At 42.6% G+C, this 14426-nt stretch overlaps 1 protein-coding gene across 1 annotated transcript in view; it reads left to right on the top strand.

Annotated features, from left to right (window-relative positions):
- Positions 1-13974, top strand: part of Creb5 (cAMP responsive element binding protein 5) — a 315064-nt gene extending 301090 nt beyond the window's left edge. The window contains exons 8-10 of the mRNA XM_035448718.1: positions 3506-3733; positions 11206-11314; positions 12197-13974. Of these exons, the coding sequence (XP_035304609.1) occupies positions 3506-3733; positions 11206-11314; positions 12197-12360 (501 nt within the window). The 3' untranslated portion in view covers positions 12361-13974. The remainder of the gene's footprint in view (positions 1-3505; positions 3734-11205; positions 11315-12196) is intronic.
- Positions 13975-14426: the final 452 nt, after the last annotated feature.

The raw sequence follows: 14426 nt of genomic DNA, 5'->3' as shown, positions 1-14426 counted from the left end.
GACCTTTAAGTTAACTGTTAAAAAAAACTGAAGGTGCTCATCAAGGGATGCTGGGACACAAGGTGCTGTAGTGACTCATCCCTGAATGTGAAACATCTTGGCAGACGCAGAAAGTCAGCCAAGCTCTGCAGATGATCAGACCAAGAGAAAGGTCAGATCCCAGAGGTGGAGTCATCAGGACTGACCAGCAAGAGGACAAGCATGCAGACTGCACTTAAAGAGAGTTGGGGGACAGGGCAGACGTTATGTCACCCAGGCTAAGAAGACAAGCAAGTCCCTGTACAGGATCGGGTTTTCCTAAGCTAAAGGACGTGTCCAAGAGTGCGGTGAGCCCTAGTCACTTTGGGGCTTCGAGCAAGATGGCCTTCTCCAGTCTCCTCCACCCATTCCACACTGCCCAGTCCTAAGCAGCTGGGTCAGAATGGCATTGGAAGCTAGGGTCTGCCAAGGAATGCTTATTCACTCTCTCCTCTGCTGTCTGCCTCTGGAGGCAAGGTCCAGACCAGGCAATGCTTTGAGCTTCCGAGCTCCCTGTCTTAAGAAACCCAAGCCAGGAAAGGTAAATGGTGGAGTGTGGCGCTCAGCTACAGGCAACTTCTTGACCTATAGGTTGGATAAACTCACCTTCGCAAGGACCCTTGGTGGCTCTGCATAGCCAGAAGAGTTGAGCTGTACAGCACAAAGCCAGTTCTTTTCTTGACTGACTCTGGTGACTGTGAATAGAGATCTAGATTAACTTCCCCATAAAACTCAGCTTTCCCAATCATCAAGGGTGATAGTGCCAGATTAAATTTATAGGGTATCATGAGTTTGAAGCCATAGAGGCTCTGAAAAAGTTTTCCAGACATGTTAGCCAGGATCAATTCTAAAACCCAAATAATTCAAAAGAAGTTTAACAAGTAGTTCAGTGACAATATGTTCCCCGGAGAGTATTTTTATTCACGTTTTAGTTAACTGTTATACTGGGACATGCATCAAAAAGGAAAGAGACAACCGTCCCAGACAAAGGCAGTCCGTTCTCTCTGTGTTTGTTACTGAAGTACAAGGACTTCAAGGTTTGGGTGCCTTTCTGGGCAAGTTATTTCAGAGACAAGTTTAACAGTTTTTTAAATATGAAAGCCATTCATTAGCTAAGTGCCAATTAGCCAATTGCCCTGTTTCAAGTCAGTAAGTGCCCAATTGTATCTGCAATTAGCTAATTGCTATTGTAATTAGCTGCACCCAGAGTTTCTTTTCTAAATCCTAAAAAGGAAGACTCCATATCTGGGGATCATTTAGATGGTATGCTAAACTGTCACTCTATATTATATGGACATGGCTGACTACTGACAAAATCTTGTCAGGTTCTTCAATTATATGGTAGTCTGAACAGTAGGTACAGAAATTTCTGATCCTTCCAAATCTGAGAATCAAAGTGAATTTGGAACAAATTCTAGCTTCTTCATATACCTGTTCATTTTTTTTTAATCAAACTTTGCAAAGCAGCTCTGCTAAGGAACTCCAGTAAGGGCTCCCATCTGGAACATTAATGGAGTCTCAGGAATTAACAGGAGTACAGACTGTCTGGTTTTAGGTTGTATCTTCATATTCTCCCAGCTGCCTGTGATTTCCCTGCACCATTTAGGTGTGAGTTCAGAATCCTGGTTACACTTCATGGTCACCAGGAATGTTTTTTAACCAGTATTCCCAGGGGCAAGCCCGGGACCCATGTTGGGCCTGAACTCCCCCTCAGTTAGCACATAGGCTGCAGGTACAGGAAAGGTGTCTGAATGTAAGGAATTGACATCAGGGGAGTAGCTCATGGCAGTGAGAGGTCCTTGCTGTGATGAAGAATAAAATCCAGTTTTTCTTAATTTCATCTTGTTATAGAACTGGTAGTAAGAGATTCCATAAGAGAAAAGTAGATGTGAAAACAGCCAGGTAGAAAAAAAAAAAAAAGTCAGCGTGCTTCCTCCTGCTGTTGCCTGGTTCTGCAGGAGCTAGCTAGCTCAGGGGTCAGCATCTGACATGACACACTTTGCTACATCTCCGCCAATGGCAAAGATTATGTCATCAGCAGCCACCCCTGTGAGTAAGACCTTAAAAAATTTACTTATTTTGTAATCCCTTTGTGATTGGGTGGAAAGGAATTGTCAATAAAGAGTTTCAGAAAATGTCTTTGCTGTAGATAAAATTACAGAGATGCAATCCAACCGACCTCCTGAGCCTGATTCTTTTATAGTTTAGCCATAGAAGGTTTGACAGAGTTTAGGGCTAAAATATATCACCATCAGTTGACCGATGTCAGCCCGCAGCCACTATTAGTGCAATTACAGTCACTCTGATTGATTTCAATCAGAGAGTTGGAATGGGTTAGCAAAGTTTTTTGAAAACTTTTTGCCTGTTATTTCTGTAGGTTAAATGTCTCTTGTAAAACAACTTTATAGGTATTACAGCCGTAAACCTGGGTGACTGAGAGGCAGGACAGAAGGAGTGAGGTGCATTAGCGAAAACATTAGGTGCCCAGACATATAAAGAGGAGTTGTAGAAATTTCACAAGGTACTGTGTGTGTCTGCCTCTTAGAGGGAAATAAAGCTGTCTGTGTGGGGGTCCCCAACCTTTCCCTGTTGTGGAGTCCCATGCAGACCTTACAAGGAGTCCCAAAGCTTAGTAAAACTTCTTAATAAAGTATGTGACTGCTCCTAGTGTTTCTTTACAATGTACGTACGTGTGAGGTACCTGTCCTCACTGTCTCACCCTACAGTGTGTAAGGGGGAGGAATGCTGGCAACAATTGCTAGTTTTCCAAGGCCCTGTCCGAGTCGCTAGAAAGCTCTCCTGAGACTCCCTCCTCCTAAATCTGAGCTTTGACAACCTTGAAGACCACACCTGCCTGCAGTCTGTAGGTCTTTAGTCCTAGGTACTAAAAATGGAACAGGAAATAGGAACACAACTGCCTTCTGCATTTACAAAGCTCTTCTATAGGAGTCCAGGGGTGACAATGGCAGTGTCCCATGGGTGTGCTCCCCTGATGCGACTTAAACACATTTGGAAGCAAAGGAGCCCACAACCTGCGGCAAGATTTTTTGCAAAACAAACAACAACAAAACACTATTATGGAAATAACCTTGATGTCACCTTGATGTTCAACTCAGTAGCAGTCCACTACCAATTTAACGTTCTTTAAAGCACCTTAAATAAAACAGTTTTAATACCCGAAGGAGAAACAAATGCCCCCTCCTCCCATGATCTTCCAAATGCCTGTCTGGAAAAAAAGTTTCACCTGCTTGTGTCCTTCTATTAGTCCCACTTGTATCTGACCCAAATACATAGCCTGCAGTTCAGCGACTTTGCTCTCACAAATGTGATTTCATTGTTTATTCCATTCGCTGAGAACAAGTTTCCTGTTCTTACTAAAAAGCAACTGGCTTCCTGAGCTTTGCTCTTGTAACACTGGCTTGGGAGTCTTCCTTATCCAACTTGTCCTTCCCTGTCCCCGTCACCTCCTCCCTCTCCTTCCCCTCAGGTTTCACCAGCCACACAACAGATGCAACCAACCCAGACGATACAACCGCCCCAGCCCACAGGGGGGCGCCGGCGAAGGGTGGTGGATGAGGACCCGGATGAGAGGCGGAGGAAATTTCTGGAAAGGAACCGGGCTGCCGCCACCCGCTGCAGACAGAAGAGGAAGGTCTGGGTGATGTCACTGGAAAAGAAAGCAGAAGAGCTCACCCAGACAAACATGCAGCTTCAGGTGCGGTCCCATCCCTTCCCCGAGCCCTTGTCACGGTTGGCATTTCCTGCCTTGCAGCCGCTTGTTGACCCGCGGGGTTGTACCACACACCTCACCTCAGAGGAACCCCAGGCCCTCTCATCCAGCATCATTAAAGTAGTTGGGTGCCATCAGTCCTCCCACAAGAGATGAGGGATGCATGGGACCTAACACAGAACGGAGCAGGGCTTCAAACCTGGGTTCAGCGGCTACTGGCAGTGTTAAGCTGACTGGCTGGTTTCCTCGTGTGTCAACCGGGAACAGCTTTACAGAGTTGGGGGAAGACGTGAACTTGTGTCTATGATGCAGCTAACATGATCCCTGGCACAGAAGGCTTTGCTGGAAGCCCTCCGGTGTGGGCACCAGGCTGAGGGTGCCTTGGCATACAGCAGTTGTCTGTATTTTTGTTTTTAATGGAAGAATATTTCATGTGTTGTTGTTGTTAGCTTTGTGTGCTCTGAAAGTGAAGCCTGTCTCCATCTTCATTCCAAACTCAAGAATGTTGGAACCTTGTGTGAATTTTGCTTTCCAGAGGTGGCTTAGCTAGGAACTTAACTACAGCAGCTGTTTCTGGGTTGTCCTGTGTGGTGAGGAAAGTAGTTAGTGTGTGGTACTTCTCAGGAGAACCCCCTCACACCGATGATGCCATTCAAGGTGTTTGTTCTAACGTCAGGAAGGTTCTCCAGAGAAAGTGGCAATAAGATTGACAAATGACAACTTTGGGGACCTTGGGAAGCCTTTTAGATACAACCAGGCCCTCCCAGAGTTGAGAGGGACCTATGGGCATAAGAAAGGGGGAATCGGTGACCCAAATAGAAAGATTGTACCCCTTAGTAACTGACAGTCTCTCCAGCCTGTCTCAGAACACCTGTAAGCAGATTTAATTTAATTTGTTTTTGAGAGAGGGCATTGTGTAGCCCACAGTAGCCTTGAACTTCCTATGTATCTAAGCATGACCTTGAACCCCTGATCTCCTTGCCTGTAGCCGGAGAGTGCAGACATTGCAGGAATGCTACATCACACTCAATTTTATGTGTTGCTGGGGATCGAGGCTTCACTAATGCTAAGCAAGCACTCTGCCACCTGAGCTACAGCCCCAGCCATCTGTGCACCCTTTCAAAGGAGCACTTGGGACATCAAACCCTGGTGTCTTTGCTTTGTGATTTGCCCTAAACAGAAAGGATTCATGGCATCCGGTGTACAAATCAAAGAGGAAGATTGGTGTATCTTTCTGAACTCAGTAACTTGCAGGAGTTCAACCCGTCCACACAAACACACATGAGATGTCTCTCGATTTCTGTGATAGACATGATGAAGTTAGAAAATGCACAGCTTGCATAAAATAAGATCATATGCCAGTTCTTGCACACAGTCTCACCGCACCTCCTCCCTTTTGGCTATTCCCTCTTCTAGCACAGGACCTGCCCTGGGTGTTTGTTTGTTTGTGTTTTGGTTTTGTTTTTATCATTGAACAAGTTCCCTATCTGTAGAGTGTCCACAGACTGGCTGCCTCACCAACTTGGCAAGGGTCTGATTGCAGTGTCAAACCACAATGCGGTGTCTGGGGCTAGACACCTTCAAAGCCACAGCTACACTCAGGCAGGCAGATTGTCTGCAGGGAACTTTTAACAGGAGTGTGGATAAGCATTTCAGCATTCTTGGTTACATTTTCACTTTGACATGTGTTTAAAATGGTATTGGGAGATGGAGAAATGGCTTAACAGTTAAGAGCACTTGCTGCTCTTCTAGGGACCCAAGATTAGTTCCCAACACCCATACAGAGTGCCTCATGGCTGCCTGTGCCTCCAGTCCAGGGCATCTAATACCATCTTCTGACGTTCTTGGGCACCTGTACACACATGGCATACATTCACACACATATATAAATAAATTTTTTTAAAAAAATTGGGGTATGACTGCAACATTAAATCTACAGTTTCACAGACACTATTGGGAGATCATTTTATAATGAATTACTTTGCAGAAATATGTGAAATAAATGAGTACTCTGGGCTGTGCAGACCCACCACACATTGTGGCATTGGCTGAGCAAGGAGTGAAGCAGGAATTCCTAGCAGTTCTGAGGCCTACAAGAGAATGGTGGAGACCCTTGGGGTTTCCAATTTGAGTGCTATTGAGTCTGAGAATCTTTGTTCCATCAAGTGAAACTTAGGCTGTTTCACAGCATCTTTGGCTTCTAGAATCAGGAGAAAACTCCTCCCTCAGCTATGACAACCACAATGTCTCCAGACAGTGCCACTGGCCCCCTGGTTGGAGCAAAGTGTGGGGGTACAAAAGTCAGCTTCAGTTGAATGCAAGTCCCTTAAAATAGAGCAATGCAGAAAGGGTATGTGATAGGCAGGGTTTTAGTTGGGGGGTGGGGTGGAGGGAGAGGAGGGGAGGGAGAGCAAGCTGGGATTGACATGTAAAACAATCTTGTTTCTAATTCAAATAAAAAATGAAAAAAAAAAAAAAAAACAGCCATGCAGAGCCGGCAGACATGTGTCAGATACGAAACTTTAAATCAGTGTGAATTCAAATGAATCCTTGAAGATTTACTCCAGGATCTTTGCTGGGCAGAGTCGCAGCAGAGAGCTGCACAGAAAGATGCCCTTGAGTCTGAGGTCAGCTGTGTTTGGGCCTTGACATATACTTATTTATGACTGCTTTCAAAAAATATACAAAGTACATTTACCCTTTACTAGACACTAATTCACTGTGTGTGTGTGTATGCTTAATATTTTAGGGCCCGCATAACTAAGACGGCCAAGAAAAAGAGGTACTCAGTCCTAAGAACTGAGATTTAAAAGGAAAAAAGAAAAAAAAAAAAAAAAACCTCAGCCCTAGAGAGTCTATGCAGCGGACACTGGTAACTTTCAGCTACAAAATCAGTACAGGGAAAGCAAAAAAGATCACAAACACCACTTACTGATGTTTTTCAACCACTGCTTGCAGGCTAGGGACCTGAGGGACAGAAGCCACAACAGTCCCATGTTCTCTGTTATAATGTGTATTGTGTACCATGCCCTGTGATGCAGGAGAGAATGTCACAGCCTTTCCTACCTTTGAGTGACCCCTTTCCTCTCACTGTCAAAAGAAAAAGGTGTCTCTCTTGAGACTGGTTCCATGAGCCAAATTTTAAGTAAACAGAAATTGAAGGTGCTAAGCAAACAAGCCCTAGCCAAATGGAATATCCAAGGTCCGAATGGCCAGCTGCCACCTTTGAGTTGTTTTCCAGAATAGAACCTTCTGCTTAAGCTCTCGGTTGGAAAAACAAGACTTAGGAAAACAAAAAGCAGACCCCAGTCTTCCTTGCCTGGTTTCACAGCAAATCTTTGCCCAAGAGGTCAACACAGGTGTAGGATTTAGAGAAACTTAGAAAATGCCTAACCTGACATTTTGCTATATGGAGAAACTGAGGTTTTTGGATGTAAGGAGTCACCCCAAATGTCATACAACCAGTAAGTATCAGAGTGAGGTCTTAGGCATATTGCCTGTTGCCCTAAGCCACTGCTTTGACATCTTTTCCTTCTAAGAAGCCCTTGAATTGAAGGAGTCTGTGCCTGTTTGTACTGCTGTGACAGATCGATGCCGATGTGGCATTCCTAGGTCACTTGTGTTCGGTGGGGATATGGAAATCATCTGGTCACCCACTAAAGTAATTGCTTTTCCTTTTTAGTGCAAAGACACATGGTCTAAGTTGATGCTGAAATTTTAGACACACAAACCCAGGTCTGGGACTTGGCAAGGGAACGGGCCAGATGGAAACTGTTGCTTGACAAATTGAAAGTCCTTTGTTTCTGAGGGGACCAAACCTGCCCTCAGCTAATCTAAAAGGGGGGATGGGGTTCTGGGCCCTTTGTGGTAATTATGTTTTTGGCACAAACTCCAGCTTATAGCAAAAAGCAGTGTGGATTTATGCTATAACAAAATGACATTACCAAAGCCATGAACTGTAAAGGCGCCTATCAGGGAATTTTGAACGTGCCATTTAAAGGATGCTATTGAAGTGTCGGAACACCTTGACATGATTGCTGCGTCACCCTCAGGCAGATTTATGGATTAAAAACACTTCATTGTGATGGCATCCCGATCTTACCAGCATTATCTAAATAGCTAACTGCTTTAAGAAGAGCAACCTCAGATTCATTCCACAGCTGAAAACCCAAAAGATTGACTTCAACCAGAGATTTTTATTAGTTATACTTGGTTTTTATTATTTATGTGAGCACCTAGAACTGGCATGACAACCAACAAAGGTGAACTTCAAAGGTGTTTTTTTTCCTTCATTCATAAAGTGAGTTGATGCCTCACACAGTTCTGGCTTTTATTTCCTTGCTGAACTGCTAGGCCAAATTTGACTTCTTTCATGCACTTTTGAAACATTTGCTATCTGGCTTTTCTCTTATGAAATGAATTCAAGGTGATTCTAGTCCTCTTACCTTGAAAACGATTTTGACTAGAAGCACAGTCTGGTGTTTGTGTATTCCCTGCTTCTGTCTTCTTTGGATGCAGAGTCTAAAGATGCCATGTCTCCATGTCTGCACAGAGCGTCCCATTTAGTCTCCTCTCCCTAGGACACAAGTTCTTGCCCTCTGTCAAGTTAAAGGGCCCTTGTGACATCTGATGAAGGTTCCAGACACTCTTTTTCAGTATGAGTGTGTACACATGTGCACACACACACAGGGGTTGTTTTGTTTTTGTTTTCTCTGTGTGTGATGAAACTATGACTATGCACTGTGCATTGTTAATATCTGGTCATCTAGGGTGGAAAAAAGGGGCTTCCTTGTGAGACATAAGGCCTGGAGTATAAGCATCTGTGAGAATATCCAAATGAAGATGGAGATCAGCTCCTTCATTTGATAGGTAATTGTCTTTCTCAATAGAAAAGCAACACAAAATCACTCTGGAATAAGAAGCTGTCTTTCTGGGAAGAATTCAACTAGTCCATCCATCTTGGTTTGGACTTTGGTGGAGTGACTTGGAAAGTCAACCCCTACCTCTGTCCTTAGCAGTGGTGTCATTTTTTTTTTTTTTTTTTTTGGTTTGCAGTGCTAGGGATACAGTCAAGGAGCCTTGCCCATGCCAGGCAAGCACTTCAGCCCCGATACCTGATTATAATGTTCAATTCTATGAGTGAGCTACTTTTCCTGTGAATTCCAGGGCTTTCAGGCTTTTGCTTATTCCCCACAGCATCAGAGTAATGTGTGTTCAAGCCAGGCACTGATTGCTTCTCTCTGTTGATGTTGTCAAAACTGTGACTGGGCCAACTAACACAATTACTAACATCAGAAATCTGTGCATATTCAGCTCTATCCTTAAATGATGGTGCTTTTACAATGCTGTCTGAGTTCCTACATCTTTTTTAGATATAATTTGCTTTTTCATCTATATAAGTGTTTTCCTTACATGTATGTATATACACTATGTGCATGCCTAATGCCCATGGAAACTAAAGAGGGCATTGTAATTCTCCTGGAACTAGAGTTTTGAGCAATGATGTGGATGCTGGGAACCCAAACCAAGCCCTCTGCAAGAGGACTGAGCCATCTCTTCAGTTCTTGTTCTTTATCCTTACAGAACTTTACACCACTCCAGACCTCAGTTTTTCTACTTACAGCATATTGGTTTATTAATGAAGTATTTCTTTACTCATGGACAAAATGCTGCTGCCATATAGTTTGAAAGGGTTTCAGTAGGAGGCCTGAATGTATGTGCTACTTTGCAGTAAAATTGCTTTGTAGAAACAGAAGGTGTTTCGTGAAAGAGTTTGGGATGTGCTCCCACCAGTAATGTGGAAAGCTATTGGCATTATTGGTATTTCAAAAAAGAAGCAATGGACACACTGTGACTAGAGCTCAAATGTTGTCTATAAAGGGTCACTGTCCAGGGCACAGTGGTGATAAAATGGAACTTATTCGCCTTCTCCAAGATGGCCATCATCTGCAAACAAGATTGATTTTTAATTCAAGAAGTGTTAAGAAAGCAAAATAATCCAGTTTGGTTTTGTTTGCTGATTTTAAAATTATTTATTGTGGGGTATGCATGGGCCATGTCACACTTGCTGAGATCAGTGGTAACTTGTAGAAGTTGATTCTCTCCTTCACCCTGTGTACCCTAGGGATTGAGCTTCAGTCCTCACTCCTGGTGGCAAGCACCTTGACCCATGGAACTACCCCCATGTTTGTTTGGTTTTCATACTTTGCTGGTTGTTTTCTAGGCCACAGTAGAAGCAGGGTGGCTTTTCTGTTCATTTTCCAAGTGCCATTGTCTCATCATTTGCAGCTGAGAGTTTTGCTAGGCGCACAGGTGTCAGGAATGATGTGTTCAGAAAAGCATCATTGCTAAAGTATGCATGGAGTGTGACATTTCAGAGTTCTCAGTTTCAGTTTGAGTCATTTTTTTTTAAACAGGACTTTAAAAGATATATATATATATATATATATATATATATATATATATATATATATTGACTAAAGGTGAACCTTTCCTACATACTATTTTAAAGACAGGGAGAGCTTGATGGTGGATGAAACAAAGAAGGTTATTTACACATCGTCATTCAGGTATAGTTCAAAGTAGAGCTGGTTGATAGCTGATGGGAATTTCCCTGTACAATAAAGTTGCTCCACTTGCCCCAGAATTGTGGAAAGTCACTTTGGGCTATGGCTAGTCCCTATTAATCATACTCACTGGGAAGTTGGAGGTACCATTTGACTTCATGAATGCTCTCAGATTTAAGAACCATTTTCCTGTACCATTAAGTGATTTATTCATACTTAGGTGAATTTCTTTTATTACCATTTTTTATAGTTTGAAGGGTAATGGAGAGAGCTTTTGCAGTTGAGAGGTTTGTTAGTTTATTAGGGATCTATTCAGTGTGCAGTTGAATCCAATGCTCCCAATGCATTTGGAAATGGGAGATATTCTTTTAAAATAAAAACAGTCCAAAGTTTTCAAGTAACTTCTAGATTCCTAGGAATGTTCTTCTCTCATTTATTTGTGCCTGGAAAGTCAAGTTCATGGCATGGGTGTCACCAAGCTCTTTGTTCATTGTTCTGTTTCTAATTCCACTTTCTAGATGCTATAAATAAGGTTGGTTGGGGTTAGCTATAGATAGGTTTTATCTATCTCCAGTTGCATGGTCAGTGAAGAGTAGGGACTCTCACCTATATAACCTGGTTCCAGGGTCCATCACTTAAAGGGTATGGTCTGTTTTTTTAAGCAGGGTTCATTTCTTGAGTTAAACTCTGGCCTCTTCAAAAGACCCATAGCAAATTAAAGGGACAAATTGAAGGAAAGCTATAAAATTCAGATCAATCCTTCCAAATAATATTCTTAATGTCGTTTAGACACAGACAATAAAGTTGGATGATTTTGTTGTTGAAAGTGGATGGGACTTTGTGTTTGCATTCTTTCGGCCTGCTCAACACAATTTTAATATGTCTTTCCAGAATGAAGTGTCCATGTTGAAAAATGAGGTGGCCCAGCTGAAACAGCTATTGTTAACACATAAAGACTGCCCAATTACAGCCATGCAGAAAGAATCGCAAGGATATTTAAGTAAGTCACTGTTCGTTCTTCAGAAGTCACATTTTTTTGTCACCAATTTTGCACTGAATTTTATTAAAATGGAAAAATACAGTCTAGGTTGCACGCGTAGGAAGATATACTGGAATTACTGAGTAATTAAAAGCTTTCCTGCTGGAAGATGGGGGGTTGCTGGGCATTCTCTCCTGACCTCTCCAGCACCACGCCTACCACTTCCTGATAACTTCTGGCATTTCTGCATTACCAAATTCAAGCTTTGTAGTCAGGAAGAAACTAGTCTGTGGGGGTCCAATTACCAGCAGCCTGTTCTTCATGCTGAGAACTCTGCAGGCTGGGAGGCAGCACTGGGTGACTCATGCCCAATGTCTCAAGAGATGCTGCCTGTTGCCCACCAGTCTGGCAAGTTCCTGGGATGTTTCCAGCAGGCAAAGTGGGGCCCCTTTTCCTGTCTCTATTTTCTGCACCTGGAATATCAGTAGACTAGATTCTAGTTGTATAAGTGATGGTGGGAAGAAGAATGATTCATGGCTGAAGGTCAATTTGTTTTCAAATAATTTTTTAGATTGAGCAACACACAGATTCTCTCAACACATGTGAGTATTTTTCCACATTTAATATACAAATGGCTATCTAAAAATACAAAATGGGGAAGTTCGTACAACAAGACTCAAGCACAAGGAGTCACTTTGGTGGAGAAAGTATGGTTTTACACATAGCTATAAACCTGGAGGCTGAGCTTGTGACTTTGGTTTAAAATGAAGTTTTGGCCGTTCCTTCCAGAAGAAAATGTGTGAAACTCTTCTACATGAAGTAAATGCCTAATAACGTTTTTATTTGTTCCCCAGGAGTTCCCACAAGAAAGCTCTATTTGTGTGTGTCTGTGTTCTCTTCTAGGTCCAGAGAGCAGTCCTCCTGCGAGCCCTGTCCCGGCATGCTCACAGCAGCCAGTCATCCAGCATAACACCATCACTACGTCCTCCGCCGTCAGCGAGGTCGTGGGGAGCTCCACCCTCAGTCAGCTCACGACTCACAGAACAGACCTCAATCCTATTCTTTAAAGGCAGTGGTCAGACCTGGCCTCTGAGAAGAGTTGGGGCATGCTTTACATCCTTTCTCCAAAGGGCATTTTTAGAATTAACTCAAACCTGGAAGACGCCTCAGCTCTTTCAAAGACTGGCCTTCATTTTTATAGTTGTTATGGAAATGTTGTCTTTTATACTTAGTTATATAAGAAAAAGGGAGTTATGCAATGAATATCTATCAGCTTGGGAAGCGCCTTGGTGCTTTTCTCCAATTTTCTGGTACCAGTTTCTTGTTTATAAATGGAATCTTTCCTGTATATAGCCATAGTTTCATTCTTTCCAGTCCAACCCTTTGCCTGGAACAAGGAATCTTGTTAAACTACAGCTTTTAGCCAAAATGAGGTATGCGCAGATGTCAAGTGAGATGGACCCACAGTAACTGGGTGGGAAATCTGATGATGTCATAACTCATGTTGAGTTTGTGCTGTGATGTCACCAGAATCTCAGATGAACACATGGGCCTTCCTGAGTTTTTTTCTTGCTAGAAAAAAAAAGGAATTATGGTCCACCCAGGACCCAAGAAAGCCACCAAGCATCTCAGCTCTCTCCTGCTCTTATCCACTGTTCAAATGTCCAATATTCTTCTCCACTATCCCTTCCCTGGATTCCTTATTTACTCTTTGTTTTGACTTTCCTTTGTTTTGCCCTTTCCCCTTTTGCTTTGCATGTGAAGAAGAAAATAATGTTTAAAGAAGAAAAAAAAAACAAGTCTTGAAACTGTGGACCTAGCCATTGCTTCACTTGAGTTTAATCCACAGCTGGAGTTCATTCAACTCTTGCCTTTTACAAAATAGTAACCAGGAGATGTTTAATGTGCCTGATTTAATGTTTTTAATAACCAGAGCAAATAAAAAGTGGTTTGGTTATAGGTGAAGCACTATTGAATGCCAGCTGTGGAGACACTAGGGAAAGGGACTTTGTAAGCCCCAACTGTGAAAGTTCAAATTAGGATGTGGGCTCTGACATCACACCCTCGAATTACAACTCATTTCTATGGCCTGTCTATAATGTTGAAAAATCCATGTACTCTATAATAGTTCAGAAGGGCTCTGTTCACTACACAGATTACATTGTTCAATCATCAGCTGCTAATAGCCTAAGATTTATCATTATTATTTTTCCTAAGCCTATGGAACTGTGCTGTTCTGGTGGGCAAAACCAGGCTCACTCCTGGAGACAGAGAGGGAGAAAGCAAGGCCAGTGTTTCTGCAGGGTGCTTGCAGTCTGTGAGCACAGACCGACTCTTTGGCTGCCAATCAAATTCAGTGGAGGTGGCCAGGCTGATGCACTCCTGTGAACAGTTCTGATTTATATTTTCAGCAACTTCCATGGACTTGTCCATTATGAAAAGCAGATCAAACCCGAGCCACAGTTGTGCCTCCTTGAAACAAGCCATTCCGCTCTGCTGGTGTTTTAATATCGTGTTTCACAAATAACAGGGGCTAATGTTTCTCACTAGCAGCCTAGGCATATGCTGGTGTTTCATCTCCGCCCAAATACTTCACCTCCTAATCTCTCTCTCTCTCTCTCTCTCTCTCTCTCTGTGTGTGTGTGTGTGTGTGTGTGTGTGTGTGTGTGTGTGTGTACGGGCACATGAATGTGTGTGCCCAAGTGTGTGTGCAGGTATTGTGTGTTTATGAACAGTGTAGGTTTTAAAAAGAACAGTATTTTACAAAAGCTGTCACTTTTATAAGAGTTCAGTAAAGGAAGGATATACTTTTTCGCTCACTATAGTTTAAAAAAATCTATTTTAGTGGAAAAAAAGAAAATATGAGGGCTCCGAAGCATGATTTTTATAACTAGTTTCAGTTTTATCTAATAACTTACTTTTAAAATCAATATTTATCAACAATTTTTCCATGTATGCTGTGCTTTTGAGAGACAAGTTTGACTGTTCAGTAAAGCTTACGACTTGGCTAAATGGCCTAAGATTAAAAAAACAAATGCAAAAAAAAGTCAAAACGAAAAAAAAAAGAAAAATGAAAAGGGAAGAAAGAGGATGTGGTGCACAGGATTTTCTATTGTATTTTAGGAAATGTAAG

This window comes from Cricetulus griseus, chromosome 8 (genome assembly GCF_003668045.3).
Source record: "Cricetulus griseus strain 17A/GY chromosome 8, alternate assembly CriGri-PICRH-1.0, whole genome shotgun sequence".
Taxonomy (NCBI): domain Eukaryota; kingdom Metazoa; phylum Chordata; class Mammalia; order Rodentia; family Cricetidae; genus Cricetulus; species Cricetulus griseus.
The sequence above is the reverse complement of the archived record's forward strand: the minus strand, read 5'-3'. Positions and strand labels throughout refer to the sequence as shown.